The sequence below is a fragment of the Dermacentor variabilis genome, chromosome 10 (assembly GCF_050947875.1).
Source record: "Dermacentor variabilis isolate Ectoservices chromosome 10, ASM5094787v1, whole genome shotgun sequence".
In the NCBI taxonomy this organism is placed as follows: domain Eukaryota; kingdom Metazoa; phylum Arthropoda; class Arachnida; order Ixodida; family Ixodidae; genus Dermacentor; species Dermacentor variabilis.
In genome coordinates, this window is record NC_134577.1 from 61,642,636 (window position 1) to 61,669,539 (window position 26,904).

General features: G+C 44.3%; 1 protein-coding gene across 1 annotated transcript in view; it reads right to left on the reverse strand.

Moving 5' to 3' along the window:
• Nucleotides 1-10,221, reverse strand: part of LOC142559267 (uncharacterized) — a 79,012-nt gene extending 68,791 nt beyond the window's left edge. The window contains exons 1-5 of the mRNA XM_075670891.1: nt 10,094-10,221; nt 9,034-9,110; nt 6,235-6,361; nt 1,378-1,451; nt 166-292 (exon numbers count right to left, since the gene is read on the reverse strand). Of these exons, the coding sequence (XP_075527006.1) occupies nt 166-292; nt 1,378-1,451; nt 6,235-6,361; nt 9,034-9,110; nt 10,094-10,215 (527 nt within the window). The 5' untranslated portion in view covers nt 10,216-10,221. The remainder of the gene's footprint in view (nt 1-165; nt 293-1,377; nt 1,452-6,234; nt 6,362-9,033; nt 9,111-10,093) is intronic.
• Nucleotides 10,222-26,904: the final 16,683 nt, after the last annotated feature.

A 26,904-nucleotide genomic window follows, 5' to 3' on the forward strand; every position in this document is an offset into this window, starting at 1 on the left:
CGCCATATTGTCTTAACTGCAGATGACATTTGGCATTTCAGGCAACAACACTTTCATCCGTCGCACAAGTTCGTCAGTGGAAGTATAATTGAGCCATAGGCAGCGTTCCGTGTGGTCTCACTGAGTTCCTCCATGGAAAGGAATTTGTACAAAAGTTTGGCTCACCAAGCGTCGTTCCCAAAAATGTCCGATGGTTCCTGCATGTGCGCGTAGCTTGTGCTGGCCACTGGGCTGCTGCTGCAGACCGGAAGTGGGAAGCCAGTGCTTCCGGTTTCTGTGTGGCCTGTATGCCCTGAAATAGAGATGCCGATTTGAGATTGTGCGACAACAAGGCCGGAGAATTCCGCGATAAGAACGCGCAGGAAGCAAGAAGTAACTCTGACAGCGCTGCGGCCGTCTGAAGTGATTCTCTTAATTCAAACAACAAAAGTGGGAAGCCACAACGTAATGTTACGAGAAAGACTCGCGTGTGTTTAGGGAGTTGTTCGTTGCTACATTCCTTCGGCTATTCTGCACTGACCGGAGGTAGGTTGACCTTGCAAGGGCTGATTTTTTGTTCTCTCGCTTCTTGGCGCGCTTTGATTATGGTTGTGCTCTGTGATAAGCAACTCAGCGGCAGACGACGTTGCTGTCGGTCATACAAGAAAACGGTACATGCAAATGCATGTACGGAACAATCGCTGCATAGTAGGTTGCTGCTGTTATTGAAAAATAAAATGAAGTAAACATTCCATATTTTACCTTCAAAATCTCTAGAACGAGATCGGGCTTATAAAAATATCAGCTAACCACAAAAAGCGATGAATGGTTCCCGAAAGAAATTTGTCATTGGTTATGATGAAACCTGCACATCTTCGCAAATTTTATGGATGATCCTCATATCAGCGCTGAGACAAAGGACATTTGCGTTAGCAGAGCAAAGTCATTAAGGTTCGAGTGGATTCCAGCTGGCTTGGCTTTCAGCGGGTAAGGGCGGTTGGTCTCGGGACTTATGGGCGGACCTTGGACTCAATTGTCACAGTATATTGGATGAGGCAAAGAATGCTTAGCAATAAAATTACTTAACCGAAGCAAGAAAAGTTTGGATCAACCGATTAACGAAAAGGTGCATGAATGAAATTTACTGAACCATACCTCAGACAGCGGCGATGCTGTTTAACATTGGTGGCCCGGTAAAAGTCCTCTGGTGGTCAAAATAAATCCGGAGTTCCTCACTATGGCGTGCCTCATAACATCGGGGTTATGACACCTAAAACCCCAGAATACATTCATTCGTGCTGCCTGAATGTATTGTGTACGATAGCAAATGTTAGCTTCCTCAATCACCTTGACTGCGAGGCGTGGTATACCAGTGACCGAAAACCTTCCCGCACCTACCGCAGTCGGTGGATGTGCTATCAGCCAGGTGGTACTGCGTGTTGCATTGGTCAACGCGGGTTGTCTCAGGAATTCTGCAACACAAGACAGATATTCACATAAACACTGAGCCAACAGTGGTTGGACAAATATTGTAGCGGAAGCCAACGTTTCGACTGGGGGACACAACAGACGAGGACAAGTTCCTGTTTGGAAACGTTTGCCTCCAAATCCTTAAGGCGCACAGGCATATTGCACTTAAACAATTTAGTGCGATCTATGCTATCGGAATGAAAGAGGTCCCGTACTAATATAGACGCTGTCTTCGCGGAAGGGCGAAGCTATGACATCTATAATATGATATAAAACAATAACGAAAGTAAGGTTAGTAGTATTTAGACAGTGTATATTCCAAGACAAGCTCACGTATTTAGTAAATCAATGTTATACCACGTGCCAAATGACACGCATAACACGTAATCTAAAAATTATGGGGTTGTACGTGCCAAAACCACTTTCTGATTATGAGGCACGCCGTAGTAGAGGACTCCGGAACTTTAGACCACCTGGGATTCTTTAACGTGCACCTAGATCTAAGCACATGGGTGTTTTCGCATTTCGCCCCCATCGAAATGCGGCCGCCATGGCCGATATTCGACCCCGCGACATCGTTATCAGCAGCCCAACACCTTAGCCACTAAGCAACCACGGCGGGTGTAACACGTAATCTAATGACCTCTAACATGCCCAGTCATAAAGATGGTGTGATGAGGAGGGCCGGCGAAGGATACTGTAGGTGCTTGTCCCAGAGTGAACGTTCCCTGATGCCTCTACTCTTTACAAGTGATTTTTGATGCCTCTACTCTTTACAAGTGATAAGCCAAGCAACACCAGCTATTACACTGGGTCCGTCGATCAGTCACTTACAAAAGCCGTGGCTATTTACCTCTGCTATGCGTCTCTCGCAAAATCTTTGACTCCATATATCGCGAAAGGAAAACACGTACAATGCTGCTCTGAAATTTGGCGTTATGGGCTTTCCAAATTATCGGTGAATTTTTCAGAGTAAAAGAGTAAAACAGTTCGGCAGCATGTTACACTCGTTTAGCACCTGAAGACGAAGGCCTGCTGCACACGTGTTAATGTTTAAAGTTAAGTTGTACAATCTGAGGGTCTGACGTAGTGAGCCGCAGTACGAAGTATACGTTTGGCACTCTAGGTTGACCTCTTCAACGCCACATGAGAGAACCTAATGCAATACCTAAAGGTTGTTTCGTTTCTGTTTTCATTGACACATTTTTTGCCGTCGCTCGTTAGTTCGTTTGATGTTTCTTTCTTTCCTTCGTTATTATACAGCCATTACACCATTGCTCGCTTACGGAGGTATGAGACATTCCTGATTATATTTTTCTCTCACTGCACTTGAGCCGCATTTTCCGGGTATACGCCTTTGCAATTAGTCACTTGAATCTCTCGCTTTAAGAAATAGAAATGCCGTAAAGGCGAACTATTTGCTCTATTTCTGACCTGGACTCACCGCCCGTCGGACACCACACGTCTTAACTGAAGTCCCACATAACGAATACGAAGAAGAACTGCTGTGTTCAAATTTTCCTGCAGTGTTTCAATGAAGCCATTGGTATTTGTCTTGCATTCGAACTGCACACCGTTGCTGCCGAAGGCATCACGAGAACGACACAGACATAGTGATTTCCCCCCATACGTAGCAAGCGCAGATACGTCAAATAATTCAGTGTCTCTTGTACATTGGATGAAATATGCTGCCGAAGAAGTTAGTATTCTCTTTCTTTTCTCGGTAAGATAAGGAACGCTGCAAGCGTCGAGTTAAGGCATTGCTTGTACATCTTTTCAACCGTTTGGTGAAGCAAAATATAACGGGCAGTAGGGCAGAGACAGCGCGCTTGGTGTATGTCTTTTGTAAAGCCAGTAGCTCGTTTGAAATGTCTACGCTAAGCACTAGATTAACATTGGTCGCTATTCTTGCGGTAATGTGCTTTGATTTATTCGTGTTGCCCATGTTGACATAACTCATGCGATGTTATGGTTTGGTTGCAGTCGTGTTGTGTTACGTTGTGCGTCGTTTCTAATCGCGCCAGCTTCGCCGGCATTAAGACGGGATTATTTCCTGAAGAAATTAGAACTATCAAACATTCAAATTTTGTTTGATAGGGCCAGGTAAATTCCGGTAAATGTATACATCATAACATTTATATATCTTTGCAAATGCGAAAAATTATGAAATCGCTAAGCTTAAAAAGAATAGAATCTCAGAATTTACAAAGTTAACTACACGAAAAAAATATATATCACAGTTTTATTAGCTGCATCTCTTGGAGCATCCGAAGCGGACAACTTTCTTCATATTCATTTACAATTTGCTTGAAATTGGTACAATGTGTCCGAGGACTGGAGAATGATCTACCCATGAAAGACTAAATTTCAGTGCGGTGTGTAATACATCCATTTTGAGCGCTCTAAATATGTTATTCGCGGCACTTAATTGAATTGGGGCGGTCTCTTTGTTTCTGAGGTATAAAGATGTAAGTCTAGTAGAGTAGTTTGCTGGGCCAGTTAGTGCATGGCGAACGTATGATGGTTTCCAGCAAGTATGGACGGGAGCACAAGTAGAAACAGACAGGACAACGCCGGACTTACAATTGAAGTTTATTGTGGAAACATTCCACAAATCACCGCCACGCATGCGTATACACCCAAGAACAATAACAAGGTTTGTAGTCAATTATCAACAAAAGTTCTACACGTACACAAAAGCGAAGTCACACCCCTTCCCGACAAAGGCAACAACACGTGGATTGACATGATAAATTTCGAAATGCAGTTCTTTATCATTGATATGAACTGAAGGTTCACTCACACAAGTATGTGCGCCCAACTTTTTCATGTGGAACGCTTCGCTAATTTCTCTTTCCAGTTTGCTGCGCTCTCTCCCCACTATCGGTACACTATCAAAAACTGGTCGGCATTCATGCTTTTTGCAATGCAATGGCAAGTTCCCTCCTGTACCTGTAGGTAGCAAATAGCGATGCTCGCGCTTGCGGTCATTAATGCAACGACCTGGCTGGCTGATATAGGACAGTCCGCATGAGAGAGGTGTGCGATAGAGAACCGAAGACGCACAGCTTTCGTGAAAAAATTGGTGTGCTTTTTTCCACAGCGACTAGTCGAATCTTTCTTCTCTCCTGTGATGCTTTTGCACAAATTAACCAGTTTGCTCGGCGCCGAAAACACTAGTGTGACGCCATCCCTAGTGGCCACCCTTTCAAGATTATGTGACAAGCCATGCAAATACGGCATCACTACGACCTTCCTTCTTTTTTAAGATTCATTGTTGTCCGCGGTTTCCACGGTTTTTTTTTGTGTACTTTCTAAACAAGAATTTTGACACAGCCATCAAAAGTGAGACCGGGTGCCCTGCCGACACTAATCTCGCCTTCTGGGTGTCACACTAGTGTTTTCGGTGCCGAGCAAACTGGTTAGGTTGTGCCAAAAGCATCACAGGGGAGAAGAAAGATGCGATTAGTATCTGTGGAAAAAAAGCACACCACTTATTTTCACAAAAACTTTGCATCTTCGGTTGTGTATCGCATACCTCTCTCATGCGGACAGTCCTGTATCGGCCAGACAGGTCATTGCAATAATGACCGCATGCGTGAGCATCGCTATTTGCTACCTACAGGTACAGGAGGGAACTTGCCATTGCATCGCAAAAAGCACGAATGCCGACCAGTTTTTGATAGTGTACCTATAGTTGGGAGAGAGCGCAGCAAACTGGAAAGAAAAATTAGCGAAGCGTTCCACATGAAAAAGTTGGGCGCACATACTTGTGTGAGTGAACCTTCAGTTCATATCAATGATAAAGAACTGCATTTCGAAATTTATCATGTCAATACACGTGTTGTTGCCTTTGTCGGGAAGGGGTGTGACTTCGCTTTTGTGTACGTGTAGAACTTTTGTTGATAATTGACTACAAACCTTGTTATTGGTCTTGGGTGTATACGCATGCGTGGCGGTGATTTGTGGAATGTTTTCACAATAAACTTCAATTGTAAGTACAGCGTTGTCCTGTCTGTTTCTACTTCTTGTGCTCGCGTCCATACTTGCTGGAAACCATCATACGTACGTTCACAAAGATGTAACTTTGTTCCTTGAGTTTCTCAGCGCCTTCTGAAGTATATGACGAATCTAAAATGCAGCAGCTTCAGCTCCGATATTATCACAATCCTTTAAATGCCACAAACTTCAATACTCGTACAGGGTGTTGCCGAGCACATGCACTTCTCTCCAAATGTACCTACGTAGTAGACCCTGAGGTAAAGCTTTTTGTTTATGCCGACAGCATATTGTCTAAACACCACCAGATATTTGGCATTTAAGTCATCGGGACTTTTATCCCTCGCGCAAATGCGTCAGTGCCAGCTTAATTCTTGCATTAATTTTACAGGAAAACCCTGTTTCATTTTATGAGCCTCGACTCGGATGAGCATCCTCCCTTCACAATCTTTACATATTCCATATTGGGGAGCAAACCTGCAAGTGTACCGCACATTGCGGCATGTTAGCAGGATGGAAAATCGGGCAAGCTTGTATAGTTTCATGGCTGCGGCATGGGGTGTGCACAAATCCGTGTGGTGTCCGGTCGCGCTGTTGCAACCGTGACGTTTGTCAAGGCCAGCCGCGCCGGCCTAACGCTCAAAACTGTCAATGCAGTACTGTTTCAGCCATCAGAGCTAGACCTCCCAAGGAGAAATTACCAAGTAGGGGCATATTGTTACACGGGTAGCCATTCCTCTCTTCCCTGAGATGCATTTCATGGAATTTTTCTAAATGTGAACTTACGTGGCGCCGTCTTCAGACATGGCTGATGCTTCCTCCAAACCAGCGCGACCTGTACTGGGCCTCATGTAATCGATGTTCCCGATGGACCCCAGGTGCTGGCACCGTGTGCTGCCATTGTCAGTGACACCTATATGGCATAAAAGTATAGTTAAGGTGTTCATTCGCCGTAGTGCAATGGCGATTCATGGGAATGGATACTCCATGCTTATGGTGCAAGGCAAGAAGCTTTTAGTCGTAGAGAAACTTTACTGCGGTGCTTCGATACGCGGTGCTTTGTCTATGTCTTGACTGCATGCAAGAACTTCGTGGCGATTGGGAAGCCGAACACGATCAAGATTCTTTAGCGTTGGATTCTTGTGACGCTTATCACGTTTTATCTCAAACCACGGGCAGAACACGAGAGTGCTTGAAATGAAAAACGTCATGTCGGTCTCTTGTGCGAGAAACCCTTGACCCACTGTATTTGCTGTATTATCCAGTAATAAGCACATTAAATGCCTCACGAAGTTCTTGCTTATTCTTCATCTTTTACGAGCAGCAGGCACAGCCCGACGCCGACTACGACAATGAACAAGTGAGAGGACTCATTTCTACCGAGGGATTTAACATTTTTGTTTAACGTGGGCCCTTAATTTAATTAACTTCTATGACACAGGTGCGTTATGGAAATACGTACTCGCTTTCAGAAAGGGGTTATCCGAATCCAATTTGGTGGCTCGTTTAGCTGAACATCATAAGCACCGGCTGTAAGCACTGCAGGTTTACCAGCTAATTACGAGCACTAAAACGGTTATCCAATGTTCCTGTGCAGGCCATCAGTAGACTATAGGAGAACTTTCAAAAAGGTCTTTTAATGCGCATATGTAAGGGTCCTATTGGAGACAGTACATTTTTTTTATTGCGATAAAGACTTGCCCTTAAGGCATAATTCTTGGTGCGTATATGTGTATTATATGTGTGCTGTGAGGCCTGTGTTAGGTATGAATTGAAGCAGTGTTTTGTGGAATCTGTTATGTATCCAGCGGTCATAGCTGTTTGTCACACTGTAGCGGAGGCCGGCTTGCAGTAGGAGACGCGAGCGTTCCGATTTTAAACCAGTACATATCCATATTAGGTGGTATGTATCTGCTTCCATCACAGGAACGGAGCAGTATGGACACGTAGCACCCAGTGGTAAATGCGACCAGTTCCACCTTGAGGACAGTACATTAGCTTGGAAAGAAAATCGGCAGTGTTAATTCACGGGGCAATGCCACTAAACTATGCTAGAGAAATTCTCAAAGCACGTTAAAAGTGTGGATTGTATGGACAGCGCTGCTAGTACTGTAGCTAGATGGAAATCTTCCCTATAACGGCCAGAAATAGCTTGAAACTGAAAGGGAACCGCGAGAGACATAAAAGGCGCAAATTACGGCAGAATCCCTTTCAGGATGACCATCGATGCTACTGCAATTAACATTCAAACTGCAGGGAGACGCCGTATTTTTGGATGCACCTTTATTTGCAATATGAAGGGGGGGTGGTGACCAAGAATGTTTACGGCATTACTACACCCACATGCTTTAGTGACTATGCCTTCGTACGCAACGGAAAGCATTCAAAGCGGATTCCCAACCACAGGAACTGAATATTGCAGTTTTATCTCTGACTTCGAAAGAACTACAGTGTGATAGTATAGGCGTAACTTTAAGAACTCACTCTCTTATTCTCTGGCATTCTTAAGATTATAAGTCGCGCCGTTAATGTCGCAACGTTCATGAGGACTGCAAAAGAGGTTGCGCAAATACTCTTAGAACGAATAATGCTTGACGTATCCAAGCGAACTAATCACCTTACAAAAAAGAACGTTCATTTTGGAAGGTCGGTGTTTCAGCATGGCGTAGATTTTATCGTTAACAAAGCGTTACAATTTTTATGTAGTGGCACACTCACAGGAAATCATTGGGTAAAGTGATTGTTACTCTGTCAATACGAAATGTGTTTAAGTTTCAGACGCCCAAAGTTGAGATATTTGGTAAAAAATTATGGCAACAGACCGCAAACTACTACCCAACGATTTTTTTCTCCTTATGTTGCATTTCTCCTTGTGTTGCAGTTTGTTTATGCTGCGGCTTTGGCTTGGCGTGCTTGGTATGAAAGAACCAAGGGCTCCACAATAATATGTTTTGGTGTGCCCCGCATTGTGCGCTGTAACTTCTGCATTTGGCAGCAGCGGGACATGTCTGCTGCTCGTAACATGCTATTTCTGAGGAATTCTCATACACTGCCTAAATCTTAACAGCACCGTTATGACTCTCCTGTAAGGACAACTGAAACGCCGCCCTAATTGCACATCACACACGGCATTCGCACCAAAGCACTTGCTTTGTAAACGAGCGCGATCCGTTTAAGGGAAACATTATCCTGATGTTAGTAGGTCAAACGCACTGTGATTCTTCTTGGCAAATAAAATTTTAGCCCAATGGTCAAGCACAGATTCCATTTACGAGCGAATTAATCACTACATAGAATGTAAAGCCTCGGCTTCTGACCTCATCATCCTGGAGTGCTCTACCAGCCCACCGATACAAGAACAAATTCATTCAAAAACATCTACTGCATAGGTTATGTATGAATTTGGATATATTCAGATAAGCACATATTTTTTAGTAAGGACAGTTATAAGCTGGCTCATGCGGAAACCGTCTTGGACGCGCTAGTAAAGTGCATCTTTATACGCCATAAAGTACCTCTAGCACGGTAACCGTAGGGGCTATCTGCGATATTTGTGGTAAAGGCGAGTGAGAATCGCCTACGTACCGTCGACGTGGCAAGTCTCGTCGGTCGTGGGCGTGTGCCGCGTGTTCCCCTGGTAGCGCAAGGCGTAGTCAGCATTCCTAGAATTGATGAAGGTATTCGTCAGACAGTTGCTAGTTGTGACAAGAAAAGAGGTGAAATTATGTTTAATTTGTACCCGCGAGTTAGAGCTATAGCACACCATCGCGTTTGTGGAGTGCAATACTTCTACATACATCAAGGAAAGATATTTTCTCCAATAAGTTTACGTTCGCTTCATGTTCTGAATAATCTTATCCTGAGCGCTCAACAGCTGACTTTGCGCGGAACATGGCACATTGTTGTTGGGGTCGCAGGAGTAGAAGGAGACGAGGTGTCGTCACCGGGAGCCATGGCGCAAAGCAGGATGGTGCGGCCGCTGCGGAGCTCCGTGGCGAGGACAGGGAACGGTACCCTCCACCGAATTGTTACGCGAACGAAGGAATAAAACTGGCGACTGTTAACAAAATATATTTACAAGGGGATAATGTAGCGCTGCCCAGTTCAGCCGACAGCTCGATAGCCAGAGAGCGTTCTTCCTCCTCTTTTCTCGAGTGATGGAGCCCACGCGCCTCGTTCAAACAATTAAATACTACACACGTGTAGCAATATTGTCGCACCGCCCTTGCGTCGACGCGTCAGACAGTTACTAGCTGTGACAAGAAAAAAAAAAAGAGTTGAAATTATGTTTAATTTCTACCCGGGACTTCAAGCTATAGCACCCCATCGCGTGTGTGGAGTACAAGACTTATACACCAATGAAAAGTATTTTCTTCTGTAAGTATACGTTCGCTTCATGTTCTGAAAAATCGTATTCATAGCGCGAAGTAGCTTACTTTGCGCTAAACGTGGCAATATTTTCGCACCGCCCTTGCGTAGACGCATCTTGATCTACGTATGCCTCCGATTTCAAAGCTCAAACTAGCTGTCAAAAAGACGCGTTTAGGTGGGAACAATTGTACAGATATTAAAGCCTATTATATAGGTCCTGTCTATGGGTAACAGTATTCAATAAAAAAATTGAGTGAGAAGTGGCAAAGCTCACGTTCTGTAGGCCCCCAAAGTAGATGAAGCGCTCTGGTTACCGTCACGGCTTGTGCTTGGTGTTGCTTCGCCCTTCATGCTTAAGTCAAGAGGCGTATATTCGTTGCTGCTTTCTTCAGCCATGCCTGATGGTTCGATGTTCTCTAACTGGCGTGTACAGTCGACAGCGCGTTATTGAATCACCGCGCATGCGCACTCAATACCAAGAAAGAACGGAAACTAATAAAGATTTTGTCATGTCGGGGTTTCGATTAAAATGATACCGTACGGCTGGGAAAAAAACAAGACGTTCGAGTCCGCCACTACCTTGACGCGACTGTGCGAATTTTTGAACGCTAGCAGTGGCGCCCCGATATACCTTGCTATTTTTCGCCGAATTATCTACCCACACTAACCCTCATTTACAACAAGAACAAAATTGTGCATTTATTGGATGAAATTGCTACTTTTTTTCGTGGTCTTCTCAAAGTGAAGTGCACATCTTGCTGGTAAGAAATTGTTGCTGGTGTAAGCACTAATGGAAGGGCAGGAGATATAGAAGCTAAGTTATGCCTAAATAGTTTGTGATTACCAGATGCTACAATTCTGCTGACGGCTGTGGCACTCTCTGACTCAGTTGAAATGAAGCAGGTGCAGCTCTTACCACCGACCGAGCGGTGCTCCCTTTGCTTTGTTCCTTGTCGCACAAATTGCGGTGCTGTCTTCGCAAACCCCTACCAATACAAAACTACAGCTTCTTCGCACTTAACGCGATTATTCGGTAACGAACACTCATGCGCCTGCATAGCCGTAGCTCAGTCATACATGGCACAGCGGGGACTATTTCTTGTGATTGCTCTACAGTTGTAAATTGTCTTTCATGCCAAGCACGACGGGTGGTGCTGTCCTTAAATAAAATACGCTAATTTCCACTCCGGCCTTCAAATATTTGTCTTGCACAAACTTTAACGAAACATGAATAACAAAGAATCAAGTGTCAGCTGTTTATAAGTGTTTGTGGCCAGTACGAGTAAGGGGCCGCGAGCAGAAACAAGCCAAGTCAACAGTCGAGTCAGTTTTCACTGTGCTCTCGCCGCGAACGGATTCAGGGTCATGCTTTCGCGATTGTTTAAATTACAAGGGGGACAGGTGGCGTTTACTCGTGCTTCCATTGCTTCGTGAAAATGGTTTGTGGTACAAAAGGTTACGTCGCTGCAAACACGACTGAATACTGAGGACGAATAGCGGAAAGTTGCGACATCCATGGTTTTTGAGCTTGTTCTACACCATGCAGGCTTTCATAATCATCATCAGCCTGGCTACGCAAACTGCAGGGAAAAGGCCTCTCCCATAATTCTCCAATACCCCTATTTTGTGCTAATTGCGGCCACATTCTCCCTGCAAACTTCTTAATCTCATCCGCCCACCTAACTTTGTGCCACCCCCTGCTACGCTTCCCTTCCCTTGGAATCCAGTCCGTAAGCCTTAATGACCATTGGTTATGTTCCCTCCTGGTTATATACCCTGCCCTTGCCTATTTATTTCCTTTATTTCAACTAAGATGTCACTAACTCGTGTTTGTTCCTTCACCCAATCTGCTATCTTCTTATATCCCCCCTTAACGTTACACACATCATTCTTCTTTCCATACCTCGTTGCGCCGTCCTCATTTAAGTAGAACCCTTTTCGTAAGCCGCCAGGTTTCTGCCCCGTAGGTGAGTAGTGGTAAGACACAGCTGCTATGCACTTTTCTCTTGAGGGATAATGGCAACCTGCTGTTCATGATCTGAGAATGCCTGCCAAACGCACCCAAGCAAATTCTTATTCTTCTGTTTTTTTAGTCTCATGATCCGGATCCGCGGTCACCTACATGGCCTAAGTAGATGTATTCTCTTATAACTTCCAGTGCATCACTACCTATCGGAAACGGCTGTTCTCTTCCGAGACTATTAAACAGTACTTTAATTATCTGCAGAATAATCTTTAGAACCACCCTTCTTCTTTGCCTGTTCACGTCAGTGAGCCTGCATTGCAATTGGCACCCCTGAGTTACTAAGCAAGGCAATATCATTAGCGAATTGCAAGTCACTAAGGTATTCTCCATTAACTGTTACCCCCAATTCTTCCCAATGCAGGTCTCTGAATACGTCCTGTAAACATGCTGTGAACAGCATTGGAGAAATCGTATTTGCCTGCCTGACGCCCTTCTTTATTGGAATTTTGTGGCTTTCTTTATGGAGGACTCCGGTGGCTGCGGACCCGCTATAGGTATCTTTCAGCATTATTACATACGCCTCGTCTACACCCTGATTTTGTAATGCATGCGTTACTACTGCGGTTTCGACTGACTCAAACGCTTTCTCGTAATCAATGAAAGCTATATGTAAGGGTAGGCTATATTCCGCACATTTCTTTATCGCCTAATTGATAGTGTGAATATAGTCTATTGTTGAGTAGCCTTTACGAAATCCTGCCTGGTCTTTTGGTTTACAGAAGTCTAGGGTGTTCCTAACTGTATTTACGATTACCTTAGTGAATATCTTGTAGGTAACGGACAGTAAGGTGATCTGGTCTATAATTTTTCTAGTCTTCGGCGTCCCCTTTTTGATGGATCAAAATTATTATGTTGGCTTTCTTCCAACATTCCGGTGCGCTCGAAATCATGAGGTATTACGCATACAGGGTGGCCAGTTTTTCTAGAACAATCTGCCCACCATTCTTCAACAAATCTACTGTTACCTGATCCTCCCTATCTGCAATCCCCCTTTGCATAGCTCCCAAGGCTTTCTTTACTTCTTCCGCCGTTACTTAGGGGATGTCAAATTGCTCTAGAAAATTCCGTCCATTATTGTCGTGGGTTCCACTGGTACTGTATAAATCTCTACAGAACTCCTCAGCCACCTAAACTATCTCATCCATATCAATAATGATATTGCCGGCATTGTCTCTTAATGCATAAATCTGATTCTTGCCTATTCCCAGTTTCTTGTTCACTCGTTTTAGTCTTCCTCCGTTCTTGAGAGCATGCTCAGTTCTATTCATATTATGCTTCCTTATGTCAGCTATCTTACGCCTGTTGACTAACTTTGAAAGTTCTGCCAGTTCTATTCTAGCTTTAGGCCTAGATGCTTTCATACATTGGCGTTTCATAATCAGATCTTTCGTCACCTGCGATAGCTTACGGGTATCCTGTCTAATGAAGTTACCACCGACTACTAGTGCACACTCCTTAATGATGGCCCTAAGATGGTCGTTCATTGCTTCGACACCAAAGTCCTCTTCCTGAGTTAAAGCCGAATACCTGTTCTGCAGCTTGATCCGGAACTTCTCTATTTTCCCTCTTACCGCTAACTCATTGATCGGCTTCTTATTCACCAGTTTCTTCTGTTTCCTCCTCAAGTGTAGGCTAATTCGAGATCTTACCACCCTATAGTCACTTCAGCGCGCTTTGCCAAGCCCGTCCACATATTGTATGACGCCAGGGTTAGCGCAGAGTATGAAGTCTATTTCACTTCGAGTCTCGCCATTCGGGCTCCTCCACGTCCACTTTCGGCTATCCCGCTTGCGGAAGAAGGTATTTGTTATCCGCAAATTATTATGTTCTGGCAACTCTACTAATAACTCTTCCCTACTATTTCTATAAGCTATGCTAAATTCCCCCACTGACTTGTCTCCAGCCTGCATCTTGCCTACCCTGGCATTGAAGCCGCCCATCAGTATAGTGTATTTCGTTTTGACTTTACCCATCACCGATTCCAAGTCTTGATAGAAGGTTTCCACTACCTGGTCATCATGGCTGGATATGCATTTTTAGTGTGCTACTTATATGTGGTCTCGCTGTGCCGGTTGAAAATAAATTATACTGAGCATCAACAGGCTATTTTAACACGCTAATGGCTCGGACAAGAGTAATTTAAAGCAGTAAATTGTGTCAGGATTTATTACGTAAGCAAGAGTGAAAAGCTTCGTCAACACGCTCTATGCAGCGCAAGAGCGCATGCAGTCTGTAAGAAGGAGAGCAGTCCTACACACGCAATACACTGACGTCACACCGAAAGCCTACAGACGCTCATTAGGGGATACAAGACTAGTCCAGTAATTAATTTCTTCCTACTACCATATGCTGGTTTTATTTTTGTCTTTTGTTACTGTACTGGATGACATACGTGACAGCTAGTGGGTAGCCTTTGTACAGTAAAATGTGCTGCAAATGCCAAACGGAACGGCATTTAATTCCACGCTTGGTATATTCAAAGTTTTCTCAGTAAATCGCTCAATAAACAAAGATATCCAATGGAAGCATAGCTGGACCTTGTTCACGCAATTGCATAAAGTTCGTAAGTACATTTTTGACTCAATCTATGCAACACTTTTGCCGCTGCGTGATATTGTTTAGTAAATACTTTTATTTAAGCAATATCTTACCTGAAAATGAAATATTATTGTGTTTCTATTTGTTTGCGACAAAGATGATTCTTGCTAAGCTTATTAACACAGCTAGTTAATAGAAACTTAGGTAAAGATTATTGATTGTCAAGAAAAAATTTACCGTAGCCAAAGCTGCCGTTACGGTGACCTGTATGACTGAACTAAAAATGAATTGCAAGAAACCGTCGCTTTTGAAAGTTTCCCCAGCTTGCTCATCAGCCTGCAATATTGTGGGCCTAGTATGTGACGTACATTTTTAATTTGGTGAAATTTTTCGTGCTAGGGTATGGGGGAAGTGTGCCCCATGGTCTGTTTTGTTTCTTTGGCGTCTTTGCGCAATCCTCATTCCACCAGTCTTCTGCACGTATTGCCATTCGTATGCGGAAAGAACCTGTTTAATGCGATAGCATTAAGGGTCCCGTCTCGCAGAAAATGCGATGTCGGCGTCCGGCGCCGGAGTCCCCTAAAGCGAAACTTCCAGCACTTATAATAATGTATATGTATGTGCCACACCTTGCTTAGGACAAGCTATATATACGGGTTATATTGGAAAACAGTTCTATCCCTAAAGTATCTCACACCTTCTCTTACATTCATCACAAGGTGTTCCCACGGAATTTTACGAATGGCAGCCCACAAACAAATGTCCTGAAACAAACCACCGACAGCACATGTTTTTATGTTATATCTTCTTAGACTGAAATATTAAAAGTGCCAAAAAATAACAAACCTGATAATTTATTTCTTCGGCGTGGCTATGTACAGCCTCCAGGATCAGCCGACGCAAGAGTTCCTACTAGAAAACTCGCCTAGGAGCATAGCGTTCGGCGACAGCGTTTCCAGGTAAACATTGTGATTGCGTAAGCTGTAGTTGCCGTGACGCGTGAGAACCGTTCAAGGATCTTGGAACGTTATATAGCCTTTCACTTTTAAAGGCGAAAATTAAGCGTCTTCGCTGAGTCGGTATTGAAAGCGATAAAGTATGCTACTGTATCGCCTATGCTAAGTTCCCTTGTATAGTAGCGTGTTAGATATTGTGATTCTTTAAATACTTGAGGAACCTTAGTTCTTGTGAGTGGTGAATACGAAAGCATTAATGTCCACTTGAACAGTGTGCTGAGTAGTCCTTCGAGTTATGAATTCCTCGTTGGAAACCGAGTGCGTTAAGACACTTGGCCAACGCCTTCGACATAGTCCATGACCGAAGCGCTTCGTTCCGTGACGCCATTGTATCTCCCCCGACTGTCATAGAAGCTAAAGTGGGCGCCATCGAATAAGCAGCAATTTTCACGTCCCCACATTAGTCACGCCTGGCTTGGCAATGAAAATTTGTGTTCAGGTAGCCTGCTGTTATAATGCAGGGTGCACAGGCCTGTTGTCTAGAAGGCGTTGGATTATCCCAGTTTGTAAGACAGTCGTCTTTGGAGCTTGGGGTCGTAGTTTCGAAACTCACAACCTCGAACGTTTTTCTTCAGAATTGATTTCCTGCTTTTTTATACATTAGTTTCTTTATAGCGATTATCCAGCCGAACTTAAGACGCAGGCGAGAGCCTGATCTCGAAGGACGCAGGCACCCGAGAATGACAGTGACGAGGCGTTGCGTCGATGCGCTCAGCCCTCACGCAACACCTGGCGCGACAGTGCCTCAGCAGGGGAGGTATTGTGTAAGGGTCCACCTAGTGGACTGCGCATTTCAGCCGCTCCTGATTGGCTAAGGCCTCTCGTCTCCTCCTCTCTCGTACACCTGCGTTCAATCAGCAGCGGCTGAAATAGACAGTCCACTAGGTGGACTCTTACAGAATGCACCCCCCCCATTTGTTCCCTGTCCCGTCTCTGCTCCTCGAGGGGCACACGGGACGTGATGACGCATCAAATGGGAATATAGGTGTCGTTTCGCTGCTACAGACGCAGTATATTTTGGTCAATGGGCCATTTGATGCATTCGCATCAACATGGGACTAATCGTCTGAAACTAGTTCTGACAAAGAGACACGCGGTAAAGAGGCGTGTTGCTGCATTAAAGCAAACGCTACTGGGAAGGGGTCATTTCTAAAGGAATGCAATAACATCCCACTCCACTTTGGGGAGGAGCGTGGTTTGACAATCGCTAAATCAATGAAAGAATATGAATTGTTTGATACATTGAAATAGGTGGTCTCCTTCTTATCTAATAAGCATCCACCGGAAGTTACAAGTAGGTGTTACATCAGGAAACCTATCGCACAACACCGAGATTCCCTCTATAGATTGTGCATCAATGAATCCACCAACCATAAAATTCAATATTTAATTCAATTCAATCTATCAATTTGAATTACTCGCATTACACGGCCTCAAGGGGCATTTTAAGTTGTAGGTGTGAAGTGACAGACTTGTCTACACAGTAAGTGTCCCACCACAGAATGAGGTGAAACCGTCTTCACGGTGCTTTCAGAAGATGGCATATCACAGGAGAAAGTTTGATTGCTCTGAGTTTAAATGCCTCTCCTGGACCCAGACACCTTAGGCTTACATTTAGACAATAGTTTTGGATAATCCATTAAGGTTGCGAATAAGTTCTATTGATTTGAATACATTAGCCGTAACGCCATAGTAGTACGACTAAATTAAAATTGTTCCATGTACCGGGAGAAATTGCAGTTTGTGTTCACCCTCCTTTACCATGGCCGATATTCCTTTTTTCTTTTTTGCCGCGGTCAAGTGAAAAATAATGAACACCTTCCTCCTACGGCCTTTCTTAATGAGATACTATCGTTGTCTTTCGGGGTGATGACTTTTTACTTTTTTCTGCTTACAGGTGACTGGGAATATGCAGCGTAGTCGCCATCGAGGTTCACGTCTTTCAACGGGTTGTTCCAGCACACTGGTCCGAGGGGTGGCCTTGGACAGGACGTTTTGCCCCGGTGAGCTAGCCAGGGCACCTATGTGCGTGATGGTCATACATTTGACATTGGAATCAGGGTCGCGTGTTTGGAATGCAATACATCCCGCTTCTATTTTCCGCAGCAGAAAGCTAGACGCAAAGGTCAGCGTGAAAAGCTTCGTGGGCATGTCTGATTTTTTTGTTAAGCCGGTTGTTGATTCACTGTGCATTAGACCCCTACTGTTCTTTTCAGCCCTCGAGGAGCACAGTTTTGGTCGGATCAATGGGATTAGCCTGAAATATTGATTCGAGCGCGCTGTTCATTGATAGGTGGAGTATCACGCTTATATCTCCCAACTGAACAAAAACGCTGGCCGATGACAATGCTTACAATGATTTCATTGCTTTCTGGGTGTATTGGGTCACAACAAGCACCTCTACCAGATGCTACGTTGCAGTGACAGTGAACAATAAAACAGCAAGAACATTGTGTCACGCAACTAACTCTTTAATCGGGGAACGGGAAGGCACAAAACGAGTTACACTGGGGCAGAAAGATAGTTGCGAGCGTAGACATCAATGATTAAATATGTGATTGACGGCTAACGTTTATCGGATATTAATGCTTGATTCATTGAAGATTGTAGCGTAATCATTGGTGCTTGCAAGCCTTCAAGATTGCACATTTTTATTCGTATTGAGCATGCAGTTATTACGAAAGGTTCGACTACAGCATAGAAAAAAATTTATAATTGGTTAGAAAGATCGTGAAGGTTCTGATACACGCAGGCGCGTCATGCGCCGAGGGGTAACGTAATATTTGTTAGCCGGTGAAACACGTTCATAGGAAAAATATATACAAGCAAGCGTGTGAACATATACCAAAGCTTACGTGTCATGTCAGACCTTTATTGTCGTTTTCGCACAGAAACTTTTGTCACTTGAAGCTAAAAAGATTTTACCGCTGCAAGTAGAGAGCAGTCCGAGTCCAAACAGACGACATCCGAGTGAATAAAAAACTGTCCATGAAACTTCAGAAGTTCCGCCACAATAAAACATAACTAAAAAATTTCCTAGTAGGAGACCATGACGTATAGCGACGTGCCAAATTAGTTGAATTTAATACAGTCTCACTGCTCTCATCAGCTCATCTTATGGTATAGAACAAACATTTGCGGTATGAATACACGCGCCGAAGTATAGTCAATGCATTGAGCAAACTTTCAAGCGAATGGTTTTCATACGTGAACGATGTAGTTATGCATTGTCGTAAAAGCTTTCTCCCCAAGGCAACTTCCCCTTAGGACCTCGATTAATGGCAGAAATCACTTCTTAGTTGACAAGAATACAGTACATCCTTTCTCAAATGCTTCCTAATGAGATATTTCATTCTGTTAACACTGCAAAATCGCTACGAATATGGTTAGTTAAAGCTTGTTTGCCTCTACAATGTTAAAAGACATACACAAGTTAATCTAACCAAATGGGGGTCAAGGATACTTTGTGGACATTTCAAGAGATTGCAGCACATAAGGGTTTGTCTTGAAATCAGTTTGATAAAGCAACGTTCATCAACTACATAGTTCATGGAACAGTGAGCGCTGACCAGGACCAGCAGTATTTTTCGACATTGAAGCACCCCAAATACTTCTGTCGACGGGGTCTTGTCGCGCGATTTCGAAAAACCAGACGGCATCGTTCACATCTTGCATTCCTTCTGGCACACATGCCTATCGCGTGCTTCTTGGTCTGCAAATCGACATCCGCACTGTGTACACTCATACGGTGTTTTATCCACGTGCATTGTTCGACGGTGACGAAGGAGATTTGAATTGTTATGAAAGGATCGAACGCAGATTTCGCAAACGAAAGCATTGTTTCCACATTGCGAGTCTACATGTCTTGTGAAACTATCTTTGTTTTTGAATGATTTATCACATATTTCGCATTTGTAATTTTTCTTGTCGGCATGCGTGCGCTTATGATTATCTAGATGACGAGACTGCCGGAACGATTTATCACAGATTTTGCATTTGTAGGGTCTTTCGTCTGTGTGCGTGCCCTTATGGTCATCTAGATGATTAGCCTGCCGGAACGCTTTATCACAGATATTGCATTTGTAGGGTCTTTCGTCTGTGTGCGTGCGCTTATGATTATCTAGATGATTAGCCTGCCGGAACGCTTTATCACAGATATTGCATTTGTAAGGTCTTTCGTCTGTGTGCGTGCGCTTATGTTCATCTAGATGATGAGACTGCCGGAAGGATTTATCACAGATATTGCATTTGTAGGGTCTTTCGTCTGTATGTGTGCGCTTATGGGTATCTAGATGAGTAGACTGCCGGAACGATTTATCACAGATATAGCATTTGTAGGGTCTTTCGTCTGTGTGCGTGCGCTTATGGTTATCTAGATGATGAGACTGCCGGAAGTATTTACCACAGGTTTCGCATTTGTGTTTGTTGTCAGTACGGTTGCGGCAATGTTCTACAATTTCAGACATCTTCACAGACGATTGATCACATGCTTTGCAAATGTGGGCTGTGTCATCCGTGCGTTCTTTGGCGTTCCCGTTCAGGCCATCCCGTCTGCTGGAAACATTGCCACAGACACCGCACAACTCTCGCTGTTCCTTTCGTCCGGTTCCAGGAGCATTCCTGCAGGGACGCGGACAAATGAGCTCAAAACGGCCGACTCTTGTTACGAGAGGAGTAAAACACACTTGAGAATTTAGAGGTTGATAAACAATCGTGCGTTCATGATAAGGCGACATTCTGAACCTTAGCGCTAACTTGATGCATTTAATCTTGGCGCTCGATTGAGGATCATGTTTGGCGAAAATTGAACAATGCAGCGTTTGCTGGTCGGTGTGGCTAAACTTGAAAATAAGAAAGACCCGCACCTTTCTCACATAGTCTATACATAATGTAGTAAGTAAAGCGAGGTTTTGGTATTTCTTGCTACTCGAATGGAAAAGAAATGCCTATTAGTGGTGGTTTGATAAGGAACTTAGCCGATCTAAACATGATAATATTTTGCTCTCACTGCACTAGGGCCGATTTCTTGCGGGTATAGCAATTGGCCGCTTGAGGTTCTCACTTTAAGAAATGTAGATGGTGCAAAGGCTAACTTTTCGATTTATTTCTGACAAGTGTAGGTGTAATGACTCCCCGTCGGACATCATAGGTATAACTAAGGTCGGTCATGTCAAATACAATGAAAAACTTCCAGGTTCAAGTTTTCCTGCAGTGTTTGTATGAAGTCAAATAGTTCACTCGTATTCAAACTGCACACCATTCCTGCTGAAGGCATCGTGAGAACGGCACGTAATCATTTCCCCCGATACATAGCAAGCACAGATACGTCAAATACTTCAGCGTTTTCATGTACAATGGATGAAATATGTTACCGAAGAAGTTACTATTTTCTTTTGTTTTTCTCGGTAAGGTGATGAGCTCTGCAAGCATGGAGTTAACGCCTTGCTGGTGCGAGATCTTTTCAACCGTTTACCGAAGAAAAATACAACGGGCAGTACAACAGAGATAGCGCCTATGGCATATGTTTTTAGTACAGCCTGTTGCTCGTTTGAAATGACTACTTTAAGCACTAGGTGAACATTGGTCGCTATTCTCGCGGTAATGTACTTTTTATTTGTATACTTTTATTAATTATTGTAGTGGTTGTATACATGACTCATGCAATGTCATCGTTTGGTTCGAGTTGTGTGGTGTTACCTTGGGCGTTATTTAATGAAGAAATTAGAACTTTCAAACTATCATATTTCTTTTGATAGAGCCAGTTAAATCCCGGCAAATTATCCATCAAACTTTTATTCAGGCTTGCAAGTGGAAAAACTTATGAAATCAGTAAGTTTAAAAACAATAGAAGCTGAGAATTTACAAGCTAACTACATGAAAAAATATATATCCCAGTTCAATTGGCTGCATTTTTTGGAGCATCCTCTGCGGACAACTTTCTTCATATTCATTTTCAATTTCCTTGAAATCAATACATTGTGTTCGAATACGGCCGAATGATGTACCCACAAAACAAACATTCAAAGCGCTGTGTAATACGTGAATTCTCAGCGCTTTATTTGTGTTATTTGGCGCCGTTCATTAAGTCTTGCCGTCGGTTTCATTGAGTTATAAAGATGTTTTTGTTACTTGAGTTTCTCAACATTTTCTTCAGTATTTGACGAATCTAAAATGCAACTGTTCAGTTACGATGTTATCACATTCCTTTAAGTGCGCAAGCTTCAATACTCGTACAGTGTGTTCTCAAGCACATTTAGGTTGTAGATCCTGAGCTAAGGCTTCTTTTTTACGCCGACACCATATTCCTTGAACAGCAGCTGATATTTGTCATTTAGGTCATCGCAACATTTAACCCTCGCCCAAGTACTTGAGTGCTACCATAATTTTTGCAGGAATTTGACAGGAAAACAGGAATAGCCTAATTCATTTTGTGAGTCTCGCCTTCGATGAGCGTCTCTCTTTGACAATCTTCACATATTCCATTATGGAGAGTGAGTTAGCAGGCTACAAACCTGGAAGTGTGCCGCATATTGCGGCGTATTACCAGGATGGACAATCGCGCGAGCTTGTGTAGCTTTGTGCTTGCGGCATGAAGTACGGGTCCGGACCGGACACTGGTGTCCGGTCGCGCTGTTGGAACCATTAGGTTTGGCAAGGCAGGCTGCGTCGGCCAAACGCTCTAAACTGCTGATGCAGTACCTGTTTCAGCCATCAGAGCTAGCCCTCTTAAGGAGGAATTACCGAATAGAGGCATCGTTGTTATACCGAGTAATCATCCCTGTCGTGTCCAAGTTGCGTTTTAAATTGAATTTTTCTAAATGGGAACTTACGGGGCGCCGCCTTCAAGTGTGGCTGATGCTTCCTCCACGCCAGCGCGACTTGTTCTGGGCATTGCTTTATCGATGCTCCTGATGGAGCCTCTTGTCTGGAAACTTGTGCGGCCATTGTCAGAGACACCTGTATTACATGAAAATATAGTATACTATTTCATTCGGCGTTGTTTAAAGGCAATTCCTTGGAAATTGATATTACTTGCTTAATTTGCAAGGCAACCCTTACAAAAAATTTTATAGAAAATCTATAGACTGTCTATAGACTTTCTATAAAATTTTTTGTAAGGGAAGAACTTTTAGTGGTAGGGAAACTTCACTGCTGTGCTTCCGTACGCGGTGCTTTTTTCTTTCTGCAACTATTTCTTAAATGCATGCAAGAACTTCACGGCAATGTGTAAGCCGAGCACGATCAAGATTGTGCAGTGTTGGATTCTTGTGAAGATTATAACGTTTTGTCGAAAACCACGGGCAGAACATGCGCACGACAGTGCTCGAATTGAAAACCACATGTCGGTATCTTGTGCGTGAAACCCCTGACCCAATATATTAGCAGTGTTATCCAGTAATAAGCACATCAGATGCCTCACGAAGTTCTTGCTTATTATTCATCGATTACGAACAGCAGGCACAGCCCGTCGCAGACGGTGAGAATGAAAAAGTTAGAGGAAGCATTCCTATCGAGGGATTTAAAATTTTTGTTTGACGTATTCTCTTAATTTATTGACCTTCTATGACGCAGGTGCGTCATCGAAATACGTACTCGCCTTTCAGAAAGTGGTTATCCGAACCGCTTTTGGTGAGTCTTGAAGATGAAGTACATAAGCACCGGTTGTAAGCAGCGCAGGTTTACCAGCTCATTATGAGCACTAAAACGGCTGTCCTGGACAATGTTCCTGTGTAGGTTATCAATAGACTATAGAACTTTCAAGAACATAGCTCAATGCGCATATGTAAGAGTCATATTGCATGAAGTACACTAGCTTGGAAAGAAATGCGGAAGCGTTAATTCAGGGGGCAATATGTCACTAAACTATGCAACGGAAAGCCTCGAAGGACGTTAAATGTTTGGACTGTATGGATAGTGCTGCAAGTTTTGTAGCTAGGTGCACGTCTTTCCTATAACGGCGCAGCGATTGCGTGAAACTGAAAGGAACACGCGAGAGACATAAAAGGCGGCAATTACGGCAGAACCTTCTCAGGATGACCCTCAACGCTACTGCAATAAGCATTGAAACTGCAGCGACACGTCGTATTTTTGGATGCACCTTTATTTACAATATGAAGGGGGGGGGGGTGAGTTGGCTAAGAATGTTTATGGCATTATTACACCCACATACATTAGTGTCTATGCCTTTGTACGCCGAAGAAAACATTAAATGCGGATTCCCAACCACCGGAACTAAAGATTCTAGTAGCATCTTTGACATCGAATGAACCACAGTGTTGTAGCAAAGGCGTAAATTAAAGAACTCATTTTCATTGTCTGCAATTCTCAACTTTCTTAGTCGCCCCATTGAAGTCGCACCGTTCGTTATGCCTGCGAAATAGGTTGTGCGGATACTGGCAGTACAAATAATGGATGACGTATCCAAGGAAAGCTAATCATCTTACAAAAAAAAAGTACATTCAATTTCGAGGACCGGTGTTTCAGCATGGCGTAGATTTTCTTTTTAACAAAGCTTTACAATTTTGAAGTAGGGGCCCACTGATTGTAAATCGTTCGGTAAAGTGATTGTTACTCTGTCAATACGAATAGTGTTTATGCTTCAGGTGCCCATAGTTGGTATATTTGGTAAAGATTTATTGCAACAGAGCGCAAACAACTACCCAATCTCCTTGCATTGCATTTTCATTATATATTTAGTATTGCTTATGCGGCGGCTGTGGCTTGCTTTGTATGAAAGAACGAAGAGCTTCAATATAAGCTGTTTTGTGGTGCGAAAATTGTACGCTGTGAAGTCTACATTCGGCCGCAGCTGGATATGTCTGCTGCTCGTAACATGCTATTCATGATCAATTTTCACTCTGCCTAGGAGGTACCAGCACTGTTAAAACATTTGAAATGCCGAAATAATTGTACATCACCCACGGCATTCGGATCAAAGCACTTGCTTTGTAAACCAGCTGGATCGGTTTAAAGGAAACATTGTCACGATGTCAGTAGGTCAAACCCACTGAGATTCTGCTTGGCAAATAAAATTGCAGACAAATAGTCATGCTATGATTCCATTTACGAGGTACTTAATCATTGCATGGAATGTACAGTCAGCAGCAAAAGTTTGCGGGATGCGCGAACGCGTGGCAAAGCGACCCTCCTCCCCTTCTAGCGGTGAACCCCTGGTGTCGAGACCGATGCCTGCACGCATGCGCGTCCCTCCGACACTGCAAGCGTGCGTGTTTCCGCGCTTCCTCCTTGCGCGCTGGCGATATCCGAATGTAGCCGCGAGGTAGCCCTCTTGCGATATGCGCTGTGGCGGCTTCAACGGGCGAAACTGTGTGAAACGTGCTTAGAAGCGTGAACTAGCGGGCGCCGCTGCGGCCGCTTTTTGGCGAATCACGAGCGCTGCCGCATATGTGTGGCCCAGTGGCGAACGCAACAAGTCATTTTTTTTTCTGCGCTGCACCTTCTCATTACCATTCTTCGTTGTTTCTTTCTTTTTACGAACGATGCGTTCTATCGCAGAAGGGCGGGGCAGAAGACGCGCTCTATGGAAGGAGACCGGCAAGACGAAAATGGGACAATTGATTTTCGTTGTATAAACGAAGTTCTTCCCGTCGAAGCCGCCACGGGGCCTATCGCAAGAGGACTACCTCGCGGCTATATTCGGATGTCGCCGGAACGCAAAGCTCGAAGCGCGAAAACATGCACACTTGCAGTCTCGGAGGGACGCGCATGCGCGCAGGCGTCGGTCTCGACACCAGACTGAGGTTCCCCGCTAGAAGGGGAGGAGGGTCGCTTTGCCACGCGCTCGCGCATCCCGCAAACTTTTGCTGTTGACTACACTCTCGGCTTCTGCCCTCATCATCTAGGAGCGTGCTTTACCTGCGCTCCGATACAAGAACACACTCATTCAAAAACTTCTACTGCATATAATATGCATGAATTCGGATATATTCAGATAAGCCCAAATTTCTTTGTAAGGACAGTTATAAGCTGGTTCATGTGGAAACCGTATTGACCGCGCTGGTAAAATGCATCTTTATACGCAATAAATGTACCACTACCATTGTAACCGTAGGGGCTATTTGCCATGTTTGAAGGAAATGCGAGTGAGAATCGCCTACGTACCGTCGACGTTGCAAGTCTCGTCGGTGGTGGGCGTGTGCAGCGTGTTCCCCGGATAGCAGAAGGCGTCGTCGGAAATCCTACAAATAATAAAAAATTCGTCAGACAGTTACTAGCAGTGACAAGAAAAAAAAAGAGGTGAAATTATGCTGAATTTGTACCCGGGACTTCAATCTATAGCACCCCATCGCGTGTGTGGAGTACAAGACTTACACATCAATAAAACATATTTTCTTCCGTAAGTATACGTTCGCTTCATGTTCTGAAAAATCTTATCCTGAGTGCTAAGTAGCTGAGTTTGCGCTAAACGTGGCAATATTTTCGCGCCTCCCTTGCGTCGACGCGTCTTGATCTAAGAATGCCTTCGATGTCGAAGCTCAAGCTGGCTTTAAAAAAAGACCCGTTTTAGGTGAGAACAAATGTACAGATGTGAAAGCCTATTATATGGGTCGTGTCTAAGGGTAACAGTATCCAACGAAAAAAATTAACAAGTGGTAAAGCTCACGTTGTGCAGGCGCTCAATGTAGATGAAGCGTCCTGGGTACCGTCACGGCTTGTACTTGTTGTTGCTTTGCCCTTGATGCCTAAGTCAAGAGGCGTGTTTTCGTTGCTGCTTTCTTCAGCCATGCCTGATGTTTCGATGTCCTATAACTGGCGGCTATTGTCGACTGGGCGTTGTTGAATCAGGGGGGGACACTCCCCGGTTCCGGTGGCACAGGAAATTGGCGCCATCTCTGTAATGGGCGACGCAAAAATCCGTTTCCCTTGCACGGCCTCGTAGATCGTCGCGCGCACGCGCGCCGATCCAGGTGGCCAAGCCCTTCCCCACGCTCAAGTCCTCTCTCTACGCCCTCTGTCGTAATACCCTCTCAACTCCCTCTCCGTCGACTGTCTACGCGTCCGCGCCGCCGTGCCATCCCCGCCGGCCCGGCTGCTGCTTAGTCCGCTACGTAACGCTTTATTTTTGTTATCTACTGTCATCGAGATGCGTGCGCTGCTGTGCGTTGACCGACGTGGCTAGTTTCGTCAGTTCTGTGGTCCTCGGTAGCTGTGTGCTTGTGCTCCGCGATGTTTCACCCGTTTCACGACTCGTACCGCTCGTGCATCGTGCAGTGGTGCACAAATACCTCAAAAACAAGTACTGCAAGGTTGTTCCAGGTGCCTAAAGACAACAGGTGAGCGCTCAGACCCAAGGACATCAGAAGGCGCATGTACACGAATACAGCCCTGTCCATTTGTGTACTCCATGAGGCTCCGGACGTCGTTGCGCCTTGATTGTGCTACACTTGCCTCTTCCCGGTAGAGAAAGCTGACAAATAGATGTTCCTCCTCATTGTCACCTGGTCTGTGACTTGTGTTTTTCTGTGCCAAGTCTCATTCTGCAAC